The 19,349-nt window shown below is 36.4% G+C and overlaps 1 protein-coding gene across 1 annotated transcript; it reads right to left on the bottom strand.

The window, feature by feature from the left end:
• Window positions 1–5,651: 5,651 nt before the first annotated feature.
• LOC123936302 (olfactory receptor 15-like) lies at window positions 5,652–6,581 on the bottom strand. Its single transcript, XM_045996929.1, has one exon. It carries the CDS (start codon window positions 6,579–6,581, stop codon window positions 5,652–5,654), a length of 930 nt encoding a protein of 309 aa, XP_045852885.1.
• Between the last annotated feature and the right edge of the window lie 12,768 nt (window positions 6,582–19,349).

Raw genomic sequence — 19,349 nt, 5'->3', positions numbered from 1 at the left:
GATGAACCATGAGAGACTATGGACTCTGAAAAACAACCAGAGGGTTTTGAAGGGGCGGGGGTGTGGGGGTGGGAGGTTGAGGAACCAAGTGGTGGGTAATAGGGAGGGCATGTACTGCATGGAGCACTGGATGTGGCGCAAAAACAATGAACACTGTTACACTGAAAATATACAAATAAAAAAAATTAAAAAAAAAGTTTTACTGCACAAACAACAAAATGGCTTTTAACCAAGATGGAGTCGCTCTGGCTAAATAAGTCCTTATAAGACAGACTACTCTTGATTGTTATGTGGCAAATTTAATAAGCAAGAAAATTTGCATCCACGGCTTATCTTAGGCAGCTGCAAGATGAGTAGATATTTTCACTTACATGCCAGAATCTTTAAAGTTCACACTGAGGCTTTAATGGGGATCATTCACATATACAGTCCAGATCGTGTCAACAACACATTACTCAGTCCAACCCACATTTTTAAATGGCTCCTGGAGTAGGAACAGGAGAAGGGAATACATCCCAAGGATAGAGGATGAGGTAAGAAACCTCTGATTACCCAGATCCTCCTTGCAGGTCACTCAGCATTCATATCCTCTTGATGACCCCCTACAACAGGAGATATTTCTGTCTATATAAGGTCAGTTATTCTGTGACTTTTGCTTACTTAATTCAATCCATTTACATTTAGGGTGATTATTGATATATAAAAATTTACTAGTTTCATTTTAATTGCTTTGAGAATGGTTTATAATTCCATTTTTCCTTTATTTCCTCTTTCTGTATGCATTTGTAAGTTCATAATTTTCTGTTGTGGAACATGATGACTCTTTCGTCTTTATCTTCTGGGAATCTTCCATAGATTTGTGCTGTGGTATGAGGCTTACATAAAACATCTTATAGGTATAACAGTTTATTTTAAACTGATATAAACTTAAATTTGGTCACACAGAAAGACCCTACACTTCCTTCCCCTTTCATATATGTATGTTCCCCTTTTTATACTTTTGATGCCACAATTATTCTTTTTTCATATTGTATATTCATTAAGAAATTATACTAACTATACTCATTTTAATATTCTTTTTTGTTAACCTTCATCATATAGTTAATTAGTTAATGGTGTGGGACATAAAGGCGAAAGAAAAAAAAATCTTACTGTCTACAGCCTGTTAACAAGTCCTTGCAACAGGTAGAGTGACCTTCCTTAGGAAAGCAGCTGTTTCAATGTTGACACTTTACTAAGGGCAAAAGGCAATCTTAGCTTAACATTATCCCAACACCCTAGGATCCTGTAAGTCTACATTAACATATAAAAATTATTTTGGAGACTTCCTTTATCTCTACCGCCAACCAGATATATGTTAGTAATCAGTCTCCAAGCTTATGGCCCACAGATATATATCTGATATATATACCTCACAAGATTTTATTAGACAGTAATAAATGACCTATTTCTGAACAACAGTTAGGCTCTCAAGGTCTTGGAAAACTTCCTTTTAAAATTCCTTAGAGATTTATGCATCTCTAACCCTCTCCCCACTTGAAAGTATATAATCAGTCCCCTATCACAACCCCAGTGTGGCTCTTTATGCCAATGGGTCCTGTCCCATGCTTTAATAAAACCACCGTTTTGCACCAAAGACATCTCAAGATTTATTTCTTGGCCATTTGCTCCAAAACCCAACATTTTCATATTAGTTAACACACCATCAAATTAGAGAATTAGAGTTTTCAAAACCTGACTATATATTTACATTTACCAGAGTGTTTTATATTTGGTATACTTTTAAAAAATTCATGCTAATATATTTACATTTCAGGGTGAAGAATTCCTTTCAGTATTTCTTAAAAGACAAACCTAGTGGAAATGAAGCCCTTTTATTTTTTGAGGATTTATGAATTTTGTGAATTGATTTCTCCAAATCTCTCCTCACATTTCAGAAGTTTATATGAATTGTTTTTTTAAATACACTTTTAAGATAAACTTTCTATTCCCTTATCCCACTTGTCTATTTATAATTTGAGGATTGTTTCTTTTAATGTTGCTTCATGTATTTTATTTACTCTTTTTTTACTCTTTATTTACTCTTTTTACTTTTAAAAAAAATTCCCCTCTGAACAAATAATCTTCGAGCTTATGTATTTTAATCAATACATCATTTATTCTGTCTTTGAATTTATATGTTGCATTTTTATTTCATTTGTTGTATTCTTCAGACTCAGAATTTCTGTTTGTTGGCTTTTTATTTAAATTCAGTTTGCTAAGGTATAATATGTTATTAGTTTTTGATATAATGTTCACTGATTCATTAGTTGGATACAACACAATGTGCTCATTCTATTATGTGCCCTCTTTAATTACCATCACACAGTTATGACATCCCCTCATCCACCTCCCTTTCCACAACCTTCAGTTTGTTCCTGGAGTCAGGAGTCTCAGATGGTTTCTTTCCCTTTCTGATTTATTCCCATTCAGGTTTCCCCCCCATTCCTCTATTGTCTTCTGTACTACTCATCTATTGTCTTCTTTACATATTCTGTATATATTCCACATATTGTGAAACCATATGCTAATTGTGTTTCTCTGATTGAGATATTTCATGTAGCATAATCTTCTTCAGTTTCATCCATGTCAGTGCAAATGGTGGGTATTTATCCTTTCTGATGGCTAAGTAATGTTACATTGAATATATGAACCACATCTTTTTTATCTATTTGTCTTTTGAAGAATATATTTGTTCCTTCCATGGTTTCGCTATTGTAGACACTGCTGATGTAAACATTGGGGTGCATATGCCCCTTCTTTCCAATACATCTGTATCTTGGGAGTAAATACCTAGTAGTTCAATTGCTCAGTTATAGGGTAGCTCTATTTTTAACGTCTTGAGGAACCTCTATACTGTTTTCCAGAGTGGCTGCAGCAGCCTGCATTCTCACCAAAAGTGGAAGAGGGTTACCCTTTCTCCACATCCTCACCAACATTTGTTGTTTCTTGTCTGGTTAATTTTAGCCATTCTAACTGATGTAAGGTTGTATCTCATTGTTTTGATTTGCATTTCCCTGATAACTAGTGATGTTGAACATCTTTTTATGCATCTGTTAGCCATTTGTATGTCTTCTTTGGAGAAGTGTCTGTTCATGTCTTCTGCCCATTTTTTTTACTGGAATATTTGTTTTTTGGGTGTTGAGTTTGAGAAGTTCTTTAAAGATCATGCATATCAGCCCCTTGACTGATATGACATTTGTAAATATCTTCTCTCATTCTGAAAGTTGCCTTTTTTTTTTAGATTTATTTATTTATTTATTTGACAGAGATCACAAGTAGGCAGAGAGGCAGAGAGAGAGAGAAGCAGGCTCCCTGCTGAGCAGAGAGCCCAATGTGGGGCTCGATCCCAGGACCCTGAGATCATGACCTGAGCCGAAGGCAGAGTCTTTAACCCACTGAGCCCCCCAGGCGCCCCTGAAAGTTGCCTTTTAGTTTTGTTGACTCTTTCCCTTGCTGTGAGAAGATTTTTATCTTAATGAAGTTCCTAGAGCTCCTTTTGGCTTTTGTTTCCCCTATCTTTAGGGGCATGTCTTGAAAGAAGTCACTGGGGTCAATGTCAAGGAGGTCACTGCCTAAGTTCTCCACTAGGATTTTGATGGATTCCTGAATCACATTAAGGTCTTTGATCCACTTTGAGTTTATCTTTGTGTATGGTGTAAGAAAGTGGTCCAGCTTCATTCTTTTGCATGTGGCTGTCCAGTTTTCCCAGAACCACTTACTGAAGAGACTGTATTTTTTTCAATGGGTATTTGTTCCTGATTTGTTGAAGATTAGTTGATGATGGAGTTGAGGGTCCATTTCTGGGCATTATAGTCTGTACCATTGATCTATGTTTCTGTTTTTGTGCCAGTACTATGCTGTCTTGATGATCACAGCTTTGTAATATAACTTGAAGTCAGGCATTGCGATGCCAAGATCTTTGGTTTTCTTTTTCAATATTCCCCTGGCAAGATAGGAAACAACAAATTTTGGCACAGATGTGGAGAAAGGGGAAGCCATTTCCACTCTTGGTGGGAATGCAATTTGGTGCAGCCACTCTGGAAAACAGTATGGAGGTCCCTCAAAGGGTTAAAAATAGGGCTCCCCTATGACCCAGCAATTGCACCACTGGGTATTTACCCTAAATACATAGACGTAGTGATCTGAAGGAGCACATGTACCCCAAGGTTTATAGCAGCAATGTCCACAGTAGCCAAACTCTGGAAAGAATCTAGACAGATGAATGGATAAAGAAGATGTGGCATATATAAACAAGCGATATTATGCAGCCATAAAAAAACAAAATCTCGGCATTTGCAACAATGTGGATGGAACTAGAGACTATTATGTTGAGTGAAATAAGTTAATCAGAGAAAGACAATTATCATAGCACCTCACCGATATGAGGAATTTGAGAAACAAGACAGAGGATCATAGGGTAAGGGAGGGGAAAATGAAACAAGATGAAACCAGAGAGGGAGAAAAACCATAAGAGACTCTTAATCTCAGGAAAAAAAAAAACTGAGGTTTGCTGGAGGGGAGGGAGGTGGTAGTGATGGGGTGACCAGGTGATGGAATTTGGTGCTATGGTGAGTGTTGTGAATTGTATAAGACTGATGAGTCACCGACCTGTAATCATGAATGAAATAATACATTATATGTTAATAAAAAATAGAGCTACCCTATTCAATATAATATTACTCCGCTATCAGAAAGGATGAATACCCGCCATTTGCACCAACATGGATGGAACTGGAGGGGATTATGCTAAGTGAAATAAGTCAGAGAAAGACAATTATCATATTGCTTCATTCACATGTAGAACTGAAAAAATAGTGCAAAGGACCACAGGGGAAGGGAGGGAAAAATGAATGGGAAGAAATAAGAGAGGGAGACAAACCATGAAAGACTCTGGACTCCTGGAAACAAACTGAGAGTTACAGAAGGGAGGGGGGTTGGGGGTTGCATAACAGGGTGATGGGTATTAAAAAGGAAGTGTGTTGTGATGGGCACTGGGTGTTGTATGCAACTAAAGAATTGTTGAACACTACATCAAAAACTAATGATTTAGGGGCGCCTGGGTGTCTCAGTGGGTTAAAGCCTCTGCCTTCGGCTCAGGTCATGATCCCAGGGTTCTGGGATGGAGCCCCGCATCGGGCTCTCTGCTCTGTGGACAGCCTGCTTCCTCCTCTCTCTCTCTCTGCCTGCCTCTCTGCCTACTTGTGATCTCTGTCTGTCAAATAAATAAATAAAATCTTTAAAAAAAAACAAACTAATGATTTATTATATGTCGACTAATTGAACATAATAAATAAGAACAAATGAGAAAATAAAAACAAAAACAAGGACAAGAGAAATCATAAATATTCTTCAAAAGTTAACTCTGAAAATAACATTTCCCCCTGACAAATATTCTGGATACTTACTATGTGTCAAAAACTGTCATTATGTCTCTACAGAATTTTTTAAACAATATGTTATGTAAAACCATAGAAATAAAGAGTAAGTTACAAATTACTGCCTTTAAACTAAAACTACTGTTTTGTAAAATGATAATTCAGTGACTCTCTAATGGAGAGTATAAGAACATCATGATTTCAACACCTTTTTTTGATTCAGAAGGACATTTTTCATTTGTGCATCATTTTATTTAGCAGTCTTTGCAGAGCATCTTTTACTTCTTTGTTCCTTAGAGTATAGATGAGAGGATTCAACAGTGGTGTGACCAAAGTGTAGAAGAAAGTGAAGATCTTGCCATAATTTGAAGCAAAGTGGTTCTTAGGATCTGCATAAACCATGGCCACTGTCCCATAAAACATGAAGACCACAATAAGGTGGGAAGAACAGGTGGCAATGGCTTTTTTCCTTCCCTCTTCTGAGTGGAGTTTCCCCAAGGCTCGAGCTATACAGCCATAAGAAGTCAGGATCAATACCACTGGTACAATGGTGAAAAGGTCAGCAGAGATGGTCATTTGCCACTCAATGGCTGAGGTATCTCCACATGCTAGGCGTATGAAGGCAGGAACTTCGCACAGAAAATCATCCAGGTGGTGGTGGGTGCAAAAAGGAAGCTGGAATGTGATGGGAGATTGGGTTACAGATTCCATCAATCCAGACAGCCAGGCTATTAGTACCAGTTTCCAACAGAACTGATGATTCATGATGATGGTATAATGCAGAGGCTGGCAAATAGCAACATAGCGGTCAAAGGCCATCATCACCAACATAACACCTTCTGTTGCCCCAAGGCAGAGGAACACAGATAGTTGAATGACACAGCCTGTGTAGGTGATGCTCTTGTCTGGCCCCCACAAATTAGACAACATCTGAGGCACAGCAGTTGTAGTGAAGCAGAGATCCAAGAAGGAAAGATTGCTAAGAAAGAAATACATGGGAGTGTAGAGATGAATGTCCACACAAGAGAGCAAGATAATGGTTGAGTTGGAGAGGATGATCATGGCATATAAAATGATCACTATCCAGAAGAGAATTATTTCCAGATGGGGCCATTTAGTGAAGCCAAGAAGAATAAAGCCTACTTGGAAACTGTTGTTTCTCATTGCTAGTGCTTTTGACATTGGTGCTTGGACATAATTATAAGTAAGATTTTGTGAATGAATTTCACAGAAAGGATACAGCCATTACTAGTTTTCCAGGGGGTCTTAGGACATGGAACATTTGGATGTTTTTCCTTATATCCGAGCAGTTGTATACAATCTCTCTTCCATAAGTTTGTGTTTTTTATACAAAAGTGGTATTAATAAGATCCTGATGAGGAGGGCGCCTGGGTGGCTCAGTTGGTTAAGTGACTGCCTTCAGCTCAGGTCATGATCCCAGAGTCCTGGGATCGAGTCCCACATCGGGCTCCCTGCTCCTTGGAGAGTCTGCTTCTCCCTCTGACTTTCTCCCCTCTCATGCTCTCTCTCACTGTCTCTCTCTCTCAAATAAATACATAAAATCTTTAAAAAAAAAGATCCTGGTGAGAAAAACAAAAATGAGATAAATGTAGCTAAAATTAAATCTCCTTACAAGTTAGAGCCCACTGATGAATACCTGAGGCCCGCAGAGTGTGACATTTCAAGGAACGCATGGCTGCCTTAATGTTGATGTTTCATTAGAGATTAAAAGCAAACTTATCTTAACAATAACCACATCTCCAAGATCCTGTAGACTCTAACTTCAGCATACAGAAATCTTAGAAACTTATGCTCTACCCCAACTCCCTCCACAAATTTAAAAATATATGATTTTTCACTCCTCACAGTCATAAGTGCAGCTCTTTCTGCCCACAGGTCCTGTCAATTTTTGCACCATAAAACATCTCAAGAATTCTTTCTTGACTATCACACTTGATGGCCCCAAATCAATATTACCTTGGGATTTCTCTCTGGAATTTAATAGCAGCATTCCCAATGAACACCTTTATGCAATTAACATTCCCTTTTAGCTACATATGTAGTGTCTTTTGCATAGTTTTAATTTACATTGTTTGGTGATGTTATTAAGATCATGAAAAATGGGGATTATCCAAGGAACAAAGCCCCTGGGCTCTAAATATAGACCCTAAATAGTGAGACTGAGCATAAATAAACTTTTGAGTGTCTGAAGAACAACCCTAACCCTGGGATAGAAAACATACTAGTTTTTAAATGAAACAAAGGTCATTTAACCTTAACTAAGTTAACTTTAATTACTTAAGTAAACAAGTTTAAATTTCTGAGACACTATTCTTACCTTAGAAATGATTATATTATTATTATTATATCTCTATTTATCTAAGTAAATAAATAAATCGATATCTCTATTTATTATCTCTAATTCTTATCTCAGAGAATTTGGATCCAGATTAATGTGGATAATGTTATAATAGTACCTTTACCTTTGAAATAAAAACACTTAACCTTACAAACTAGGAAAAGAGAAAACAGTGAGATTTTTAAAAAGATTTTAGCTATTTATTTGACAGAAGGAGAGAGAGCAAAGGAAGCATAAGTAGGATGAGTGGCACAGGGAGAGGGAGAGGAGAAGAAGGCTCCTCACCAAGAAGGGATCCTGATGTGGGGTTCAATCCAGGACCTTGGGATCATGACCTGAGCTGAAGACAGAAACTTAGCTGACTGAGCCACCCAGGTATCCAGAAAGCACTATAATTTCTATATAATTATCACCCCATAAGCATCCCTCATTGGTTTTCTTCAATAATTGGTAGGGAATAATAAATAAATTTCCAAAAATCAAAACTAAAAGATATAAATAATCAAAATGACAAATTTACTAACTATGATTATTTTAAAGTTCTGCTTCATGGGCAGGAGAGAAAGATGGTCCATTGCCATTAGTTAAAGAATACTAATGTGCAAAACAGGACTTAGGGAAATTTTTTCGAGTATTAATTTTATCTCTTTAAGAAACTGAAGAGTAGTTCAGAAGAAATCTCAACAATGTAATACTGATAAGATAAAAAAATGTTGTTTGGTGAAAGAAACTGAGTTTTTATACTGTAAAAATTTAAATTTGTAAATGAGCAAACAATGCAAAAATTGAAACACTGGGAGACAGATTCTACTTTTCTTCCTTTTTTTTTGGTGACAGATTCTTTTTTTTTTCAGATTCTTTTTTTTTAAGATTTTATTTATTTATTTGACAGACAGAGATCATAGGTAGGCAGAGAGGCAGCCAGAGGCAGAGGAAGGAAAGCAGGCTCCCTGCTGAGCAGAGAGCTCCATGCGGGGCTCGATCCCAGGACCATGACCTGAGCCGAAGGCAGAGGCTTTAACCCACTGAGCCACCCAGGTGCCCGACAGATTCTATTAAATAGCAATTTCACGGGTATTACTGAATTCCTGCCATGGGCCACACACTGAATGATAATGAGGGAATGTACTGTGAACAAAGAAATGAAATCCTTGCTCTTATCAAACTTACAGTTCCATGAATGTGAGACATGAAGTAAAGAAATGAGCAAATTATGGGGCGCCTGGGTGGCTCAGTGGGTTAAAGCCTCTGCCTTCAGCTCAGGTCATGATCTCAGGGTCCTGGGATCAAGCCCCGCATCGGGCTCTCTGCTCAGTGGGGTGCCTGCTTCCTCCTCTCTCTCTGTCTGCCTCTCTGCCTACTTGTGATCTCTGTCTGTCAAATAAATAAATAAAATCTTTTAAAAAATGAGCAAATTATAAGTATTCAACTATTTCTGATCGTAACCACCATAAACAAGGGGGGAAATTAGGGTATTATAAGTGAGGATACCAATGGAAGATTCAAGAACCAAAGGATGATCATTTCTTTCTAGGGGATAAGGAGAGCAAATAGCCTGGTACTGAAGAATTATGTTAGTTCCAAGAACTCCTGCATGCATGGGGAAAGGCTAGAACCTGTATGCTGCAAGTAGTCAGGTTTGGCAGTTAAACTCATCTTCTGTATTCTAAGTTCCCATGATCATACCCTAAACTTATTTCATTTTTTTCTCTGCAAAGTTCTCTGAATTAAATACAAAATGCATATTTTGTTCCATAAGACTGCATCATCTCTTTTTCTCTGTTTCCACAGTTTTACCAATTTATCATCACCTAAGATGCAAACTGTATTACACTGTGGAATTTGGACAAAATGTTCATGTAGTTCAATTGGTTTTGAAATGATCATCGGTTTGGTTTTACTTCATGCAAAGAAAACAAATTCAGATTGATGGTGTTACATATTGTTTTCTGATAAACTTACTTTGACTTATGTTTATAAAAATACTTTGCTCACTCTTTAAATGGATTTTTTAAACAGTATAATATCACTTAAAATGTTTGTGAAACAGAAAAGAAACTAAGGCACCTCTCATCTTCCCATTAATATTTACTACACATATTTTGTTTCTTGTTTTCTATACATATTAATAACATTGATTGATTGATATAGTATATAAAGGCAGATATGGAAAAGAGTCACACTGTATCTAATTGTATTTTCAAAATAGCATAATTATGTATATGCAAACATGTACATAATCAAGAAAATCACTTTTTAATACAACATTGCAATAGTTTGCCTTAGTAATAGAAATTATATAAAAATTTTCTAAACAATCCACTTGTTGTTTTTAAAGATTTCATTTATTTATCCAACAGACAGAGAGACAGCGAAAGGGATAACAAGCAGAGGGAGTATGAGAAGGAGAAGCAGTCTTCCTGCTGAGTAGGGAGCCAGTCCAGCACAGGGCAAGATCACAAGACTCTGAGATCATTACCTGAGCCAAAGGCAGATGCTTAATGACTGAGCCACCCAGGCACCCCTAAACAATCCACTTCTTAATTCTTTTTTCTTTTCAATATGAAGAATTTTAAGAAACTCACCCTTTCAGTATGATAAATGAAATATTGTGTAGTAAAATTTTATGACAAGACAATCAGAGACAGAATGACTCCTGTGTGTTTTGACATACAAATTATAAATAAATATACAGCATATAATCATTAATGATGAATAGCACATAATTATAATATGCATATCTTAAAATACAAATTTTCCACAAAATTCCACAGAAATTAGCATAGGTTCCCTTCACATCCAGGGAAATATTGTGCCTTCTGAATTTATGCAACTCTGACCTTCTATTTCTTTATATTATAAGTATTCCATATTAAAAAATGACATTACTGCATTACCTCTTAATTACAGAAAACAAGCTGAGGTTGCTGAAGGGGAGGTGGGTGGGATGGATGGAATAACTGAGTGATGGGTATTAAGGGAGGCTCCTGATGTAAAGAGCACTGGGTGTTATGTGTAACTGATGAATCACTAAATTCTACCTCTCAAACTAATAATACTCTATATGTTAATTAATTGATTTTAAATAAATTAAAATATGGCATTACCTGGTTGGAAACCAGATCAGTGGCAGAGTTGGGCAAACATAACTTAGTGATGAGTGACCTGTGGACCTTTCTGCCTTGAGATCTTATCTTAGGCTCCCTCATTCAGTTAAATATATGGCATTGTGTGGATAGTCAGGAAAAGTATGATCACTTCTGCCATTTAGGGGAAAATTATTAGCAGCTCAGAAGGGACTGGGATTACCAGAAGGTCCTGGGGATCTATCTTTGAAGGTAATTAGCTATCACTCCCAAAATGTCACAGAGATATAGAAAATGAAAAACACACTTTCTGTGTTTTCAGTAAATGAACTGAGATAACACATTAACTGTTTTTTTTTGTTTTTAAATTTTATTTTATTTTTTTCAGTGTTACAAAATTCATTGTTTATGCACCACACTCAGTTCTTCATGAAATACATGCCCTCCATAATACCCACCACCAGGCTCACCCAACCCCCAACCTTCCTCCTCTCCAAAACCTTCAGTTTGTTTCTCAGAGTCCACATTAACTGTTTTTAGTAGGCCGTTTTAAAGTGATCCACAATAACTTAAGCAATTTGTTAATTATATATTCTATAAGTTTTGCCATTCTTTAGTCTATTCACACTACAAATATTCACTGAGTGGCTGTTGGGTGACCATCTCTGTATTGGTTATTAGTCATATAATGGGAACAAAAGAAAATCAGAAAGAATTAAGACAATACTTTTTATCAGTCTAATATTAATTTCTTGTGCTTTTTTTTTTACAAAAATAGTCAGAGGAACATGTAATGATGGATAACAAAGATATACAGGACTGTTAAACTGCTCCTTAATTATTCTATTAAAATTGTATACATATATAAAAGACTTAAACACATTTTAAAACCAATTTCTGAATAAAGCTCAATAATACCAAAAAAAAAGCAATGTATTACTTTAAAGTATAAAACATTTACATGTAGGCAACATCATTATGAAAAGTAAAAATTAGTAAAGTGATATAATAGGAAAGCATAATAAAGTCAAAAATTACATGATATATAAATATTTGAAATTGTTTTCTTTAACAAAATATTAATGTGATATTTCTGTGAAATAGTATTCTAATCCTATACATGAGACATAGAAAGAGAAATATAATCAAAAATAGAGATTAATTTTGATCCAGATTAATATTGGCTAGAAATTAATAAAAATAAATTAAAAAATGTATTTTTGTTATTTATTTATTTTTTATTTGTTTATTTTCAGCGTAACAGTGTTCATTGTTTTTGCACCACACCCAGTGCTCCATGCAGTATGTGCCCTCCCTATTACCCACCACCTGGTTCCTCAACCTCCCACCCCCCCCGCCCCTTCAAAATCCTTAGAAAATGAGAAATAGATAATAGTTAAAACTGGTTAAAACCAGAAAATGAGGCTCAAAAATCTCCAAGGAAAAAATAAACAGAAAAAAGAAAAGATTAAAAAGCAAAGGATGAGTTTGTAAATCAAAAAAGAAAAGAATATCAAACATAATATAGAATTACTATGTTTGAAAAAATATAACTAACTAAATAAATGAACATATACTTCTATATTTCAAAATGTGATAAACATCATAAATATCTGTATATCTGGAAACAAGTATGGGATTATAAGAATAATTAGAGAATTTCTGGGAGATTGGAGGGGAAATATCAGGTCATCTACTTGAAGTCAAATGAGATGATCACTGTATTTTCTCTAACAATAGAAAATAATTTTAGGGCGCCTGGGTGGCTCAGTGGGTTAAGCCGCTGCCTTCAGCTCAGGTCATGATCTCAGGGTCCTGGGATCGAGTCCCGCATCGGGCTCTCTGCTCAACGGAGAGCCTGCTTCCCTTCCTCTCTCTCTCTGCCTGCCTCTCTTGTGATTTCTCTCTGTCAAATAAATGAATAAAATCTTTAAAAAGAAAATAATTTTAAAAAATCCAGCAGTATTTATCAAAGTTGAAGTGCCTTATCTTTTAAATAGGAAAAAAAATGTTCAAGTTTAAAAGAAAACAAGATTTAGTTTTTTCCAACTTTGTTGACATAATTTTGATATCTAACATTGTTATAATTTTAAGGTGTACACCATGTTGATTTGATACACTTATATATATTACCATATCATTACTGTCTTTGTGTTAGATAATATTTCCATCACATCATGTAATTGACACAATTTTTGTGGTGTGAACATTTAAGATATACTCTCTTAGGACACTTCAAGTGTATAATACACTATATTATTAACTATAATGCTGTACATTGGATACCAGACATATTTATCTTCCAACTAAAAGTTTGCACTCTGAATAACAACTGCCCATTCTTCCCTACATCCATGGTTACCACCATTCTACTCTCTGTTTCTATACATTCAGATTTTTCAGATTCCTCACAAATGTGTTAATTATATCACTTAGCATAACATTATCAAGGTTAATTCTTGTCACAAATGACTGAATTCCCTTCATTATAATCATCGAAGAATATTTGGTGTAAACACACACACACACACACACACATATATATGTTTTGTAGTTGTTTTGCTTTGTGCTTACAATGAAGCTTACATAAGATACCTTATAGATATTACAGTCTATTTTCTTTTAACAACTTGACTCTAGTTACAAAGAAAAAAATCACATTCTAACTCTCCCCTTTTATTTTTTTTAAAGCCACAACTTTTCTATTTTTATACTGAATATTTGTTAACTAATTTTAGTAGCTATATTTACTATTGTTACTCTTGTCATTTAAACTTTAAACTATAATTGAGTGGTTAACATACCATCATATCAAAATATTAGATATTTTCTGCATTTGACTATGTTTACTGTTACTATGGTGTTGTGTATCTTCATAACTAATGTATTAAATCATTCAGTGTTGAATACATTATACTATATGCCTGAACCTAATATAACACTATATCAACTATACCTCAATTAAAAACTTTTTGAGCTCTCAAACACAGAAACACTCAAATACATAATTAAGTATAAAGAAAAAGATAAAGGGGGAAAAAGTGTTTTTTAAAAAAGAAACAGTGAAAAGAAGTTGCCAGAAAACAAACCACATATATATGTATGTTTATATACATGAAAATATCTACATGTCTATAATATATTTATAAATATGAATAAGATACACTTCTATTAAAAGTAAAAGGGCATTATATTTGATTAAAAATTATGTTGTAATAACTAATACATTACTAATGGATACTGTGAATGTCCTTCTTGTAAACAAGCAGTTCCCAACTCCTTTAAATGTGCTTTTCTCCACTATTTAGGCTGGAAAGCTACAATTTTAAGTGTACAGAGTCCCCTGTATCTGAGATTTCACCAGACTTTTAAGTTCTATGAATGAATGATTGTGTAAGGATATTTAAAAAGTGGTGGAGGCTACATGTTCACTTGGCTTTTTTTTTTTTCTTTTAGGATGGAGACTTTATTTTTCCTACAGCAGCATTTTTGTATAATTGAAAAGAAGGAATAACAGAAATAGAACAATAAAATCAAACAGGTCAATACAAATCTTATTTGTATTTCAAGATTTTCAATTATTAAAACAATCCAAATAAGATTTGTATTGACCTATTTGGTTTTATTGTTCTATTTCTGTTTCCTTGTTTTCAATTATACAAAAATGGGGTGGGAGTTGGGTGAGCCTGGTGGTGGGTATTATAGAGGTCATGTATTGCCTGGAGCACTGGGTGTGGTGCATAAACAGTGAATTCTGGAACACTGAAAAGAAATTTTAAAAAGTATTAAAAATATTTTCAATTATTTCGAGTAAAACCTAAAATCTCAAGTTTACCATGTTGATACTTCCATCCAAGTTTGTTATTGCCCATCTGAGCAGGGTAATAATGTTTTTCTACTAATGTTGCACATTTTTGTGGACCTTTAATTCTGTATTATATGATATTTCTTTTTTGGAAGGGTTTCTTTCCTTACTATTTTATAATTTATTATTCATAAAACTTGAATTACTTTAGGGGTGTCTGTCGCTCAGTGGGTAAAGCCTCTGCCTCCAACTCAGGTCATGATCTCAGGGTCTTGTGACTGAGCCCTGCATTGGTCTCTCTGCTCAGCGGGGAGCCTGCTACCTCCTCTCTCTCTGCCTGCCTCTCTGCTTTCTTGTGATCTCTGTCAAATAAATAAATAAAAATCTTAAAAAAAAACTTGAATTACTTTAACCAGGAACAAACTCACTGAAATCTTACTGGGTTTTCTTTATGACTCATGATTTATTATGGTGATTTAAGGGATATTTATCATTTAATCTTAAAAAGGCCCTGTATATAGGGGAGTCAAGATGGCGGAGAAGTAGGAGGAGGCACCACTTCAACAGGTACCCTAAAGTGAGCACATTACCTACCAAAGAACTCTGATCACCTAATAAATCAGCCTGAGATCAGAAGTATACATGTCTGGATCTCTACAGGAGCAGAAGACGCCAGTGGCAGGTAAAGCAGAGTGGGAAGTCGGACTGATATCAGAAGATAAACAAAAGGGGGAGGGAGCCACCAGAGGCAACTGATTGGAAAGTAATAACCCAATACGAGAGTGCCCTATGTCTGGGGACCAACATTAGCTTGGAGTCTGGTTGAGAACACTCCAAAAAAAAAAAAGAGCAAAGGATCGCGGGGGGAAATAGTGGGAATCAGGGCAGTTAGGGACAGGGGCCTAAGTCCGAGGACCCAGGACAGCCTCCTCTGGTGCTGAGACAGAGAGAGTGAGGCAGAAAAGGCAGGTCTTGGTCCCTGAATCCCCAGCGTGCCTGAACCACCAGTGCGTCCAAGAACTAGTGGGGTCTGCCTCCCGTGAGGGGCTGGGAGCCTGGCCAGATGGCAATCCTGAAACGCGCCTGTCCCACACCCTCCCATGGGAGAGGTGCTCATAGGTGCTAGCCTGGAGCTCTGGCATCTGGAAAAACCAGAAATTCCCAGCCCAGGACAGTGGGAAAATCTCAGTGTGTGATCACTACTTGGAACCTGTCTGGCGGTCTGGAGCTGCCCAGACAGATGATGCTGCCCTGGTATTGGGTACAATAAGGAGATCCTGCATCCCCAGGGACCATGACTCAGAACCTACTCTGCCAGCAGTTCTGCAGAGCATTCTAAGGCTTCTCTCTGAGAGGGAGGTCGGGGTGCAGTTTGCTCTCCTCTAAACCTCCAAAAACCATCAAAATCTGTCAAGATGAGAGAAAAGAGATGAAAGAACATAAAAACCTCCAGAGAACAAAAGCCTGAAAAAAATGGTTTCCTCAGAGCCCACCCCCTTGAGGGGAGTGGAGGACCTAACTCAGGGAACATCATTGTCTGAAAACCCACGTGGCAAGCCCCTCCCCCAGAAAACCAAACAGGAAGGAAGAAAAAAAAAAGATGACAAGAGAACAACCACCACTACTTCATAAATAAAACTTTTATTTTTAACTCTTTACCAATATTCTGGTTCTTTTTTTATATACATACAGATAATTTTTTAACCTATTAACCATCACACTGAGATGTCCAGTACATCAAATTCCTTAATAACCTTCTGACCTGAACTTTTTGATACATACACCCGTGTTTTTATTTTGCTTTTCTATTTTTTAAATTTTTTTTAAATTTTAACTTAGTTTAGTCTAATTTATTCTTTTTTACTTTTCATTTTCTAATGTACATATACAGTTAAATGCAAGGTAATCCCCTTTCCCCAGTCAATGCTACCCCTATTGGTAAACCAGTTTCTAATCCCCCTGTATCTTAGGAAATTTGAGTCCCTTAACAAAAACATAAAGACATCCAGGAAGAATCAAAATAACCTTCCTCGCCCACACTGAGAATTTATAACCACTCTCCCAACTATTCCTTCTGCCAGTGTTTCTATGTATTTGTGTTTGTCCTGATAAGATATAAATCATATACTTGGGGTTCTTTCTGATCAGGTTCTTCCTTTTTTTCCTTATATATATATTTTTTTCTCTTGTCATATACTTTCATCAGTCTTTTTATTTGTCTGTTTTTGTTTGTAAACTTCATAAATCTTACCTTGGGACCAATTTGGGCTGAGTCTTCTCTTTTATCTTCCTTTTTTTTTCCTGTATCTCTCTCTCTCTCTCTTTTTTTTCCTTTTCACTTATCTTTTCTTTTTTTCTTCTTCTTCCCTATTTCTTTTTCTTTTCTTTTTTCTCTCATTTGGGTGAAGAACTCTGATTGCACAGAAGCGTTCCAGGGTTCACCTTGACTGCACCACTTCGATAACTCCAGCTGCATCTGTTCAGTCATCTCTTACCAAAATGATAAGGAGGAGGAATACCCAACAGAGAAAAATACAGAATATGGACCTTCTGCAATGGAGCTAATGACTATCGACATAGACATTATGTCAGAAAAGGAATTCAGGCTAACAATTATCCAGGCAATAGCTAGGTTGGAGAAGCCATGGATGACCAAACAGAATTGATTAGGGCAGAACTGAAAGCCACAAGGGATGATGTTCACAATGTTAGGGCAGAACTGAAAGCCTCCAGGGATGATGTTCAAAATTCTCTCAATGAATTCCAATCTAACCTAAATTCACTAAAAGCTAGGGTAACTGAGACAGAAGATAGAATTAGTGATCTGGAGGACAAACAGAGAGAAGGGATCAGGAAGAAGCCTGGAACAAACAGCTCAGAGTCACGAAAACAGAATCTGGGAAATAAATGATGCCATAAAAAGTTCCAATGTCAGAATTATTGGAATCCCTGAAGGGGAGGAAAAAGAAAGAAGTCTAGAAGATATAGTGGAAAGAGTTGTCTAAAAAAATTTTCCCAATCTCATGAATGGAATCCACGTTCATGTACTAGAGGCAGAGAGGTTTCCCCCCAAGATTTTAGATTCTTGAAAGTCCTCACGACACCTTATAGTTAAAATGAGGAATGATGAATCAAGACAGACTCTCTTAAAAGTAACTAGGACAAAGAAGCTCCTTACATACAGAGGAAAACCAATTAGAATAATGTCAGACCTGTCCACAGAGACCTAGCAAGCCAGGAAGGGCTGGAAAAATATATTCAGAGTAATAAATGAGAAGAACATGCAGCCAAGAATACTCTATCCAGCAAGAATGACATTCGAAATGGATGGAGAGAGAAAGAGTTTCCAAGACTGGCAATGCTTAAAGACTATGCAACCACAAAACGACACTGCAGGAAATATTAAGGGGGTTCCTAAAAAAGAGAAAAAAATCTTAAGAATACCACTGAACAGAAATATAGAAACAATCTACAGACAGAAAGACTTCAAAGGTAACATGATGTCAATCAAAACGTATGTATCAATAATCACACTCAATGTGAAAGGCCTAAATGCACCCATAAAATGACACAGTGTTGCAGATTGGATAAAACGACAGGACCCATCCATATGTTGTCTACAAGTGTCCCATGTTGAACCTAAGGATACACCAGACTGAAAGTGAAGGGATGGAGAAGCATCTTTCATGCCAATGGACCTCAAAAGAAGCCCGGGGTAGCGATTGTCATATCAGATGAATTAGATTTTAAACTGAAGACTGTAGTCAGATATACAGAAGGACACTACATCATTCTTAAAGGGACTATCCACCATGATAATCTAACAATTGAAAATATCTATGCCCCCAATATGGGAGCAACCAATTACATAAGAAAACTATTAATCAAGTTAAAGAGTCATATTGATATGAATACATTAATAGTAGGAGATCTTAATATGGCTCTCTCAGTAAGAGACAGATCATCAAAGCAGAAAATTAATAAAGAAATAAGAGCATTGAATGAAACATTGTACCAGATGGACCTAATAGCCATATACAGAATATTCCACCCTAAACAATAGAATACTCATTTTTCTCAAGGGCACATGGAACCATCTCCAGAATGGACAACATACTGGGTCACAAAGCAGGACTCAACCTCCCACCCCCCGCCCCTTCAGAACACTCATATTGATTTTGTGAGTCCATAGTCTCTCATGGTTCATCTCCCCTTCCAATTTTTCTCAACTCCCTTCTCCTCTCCATCTCCCCATGTCCTCCATGATTTTTGTTATGCTCCACAAACAAGTAAAACCATATGATACTTGACTCTCTCTGCTTGACTCATTTTGCTCAGCATAATCTCTTCCAGTCCCATCCATGTTGGTACAAAAGTTGGGTATTCATCCTTTCTGATGGAGGCATAATACTCTATCGTTTATATGGACCACATCTTCCTTATCCATTCATCCGTTGAAGGGCATCTTGGTTCTTTCCACAATTTGGTGACCATGGCCATTGCTGCAATAAACATTGGGGTACAGATGGCTCTTCTTTTCATTACATCTTTATCTTTGAGGTAAATACCCAGCAGTACAATTGCAGGGTCATAGGGAAGCTCTATTTTTAATTTTGTGAGGAATCTCCACACTGTTCTCAGTGTGGGTGAGGAAGATTATTTTGATTCTTCCTGGATGTATC

This window comes from Meles meles, unplaced genomic scaffold, assembly GCF_922984935.1.
Source record: "Meles meles unplaced genomic scaffold, mMelMel3.1 paternal haplotype, whole genome shotgun sequence".
Classification (NCBI taxonomy): Eukaryota; Metazoa; Chordata; class Mammalia; order Carnivora; family Mustelidae; genus Meles; species Meles meles.
The sequence above is the reverse complement of the archived record's forward strand: the minus strand, read 5'-3'. Positions and strand labels throughout refer to the sequence as shown.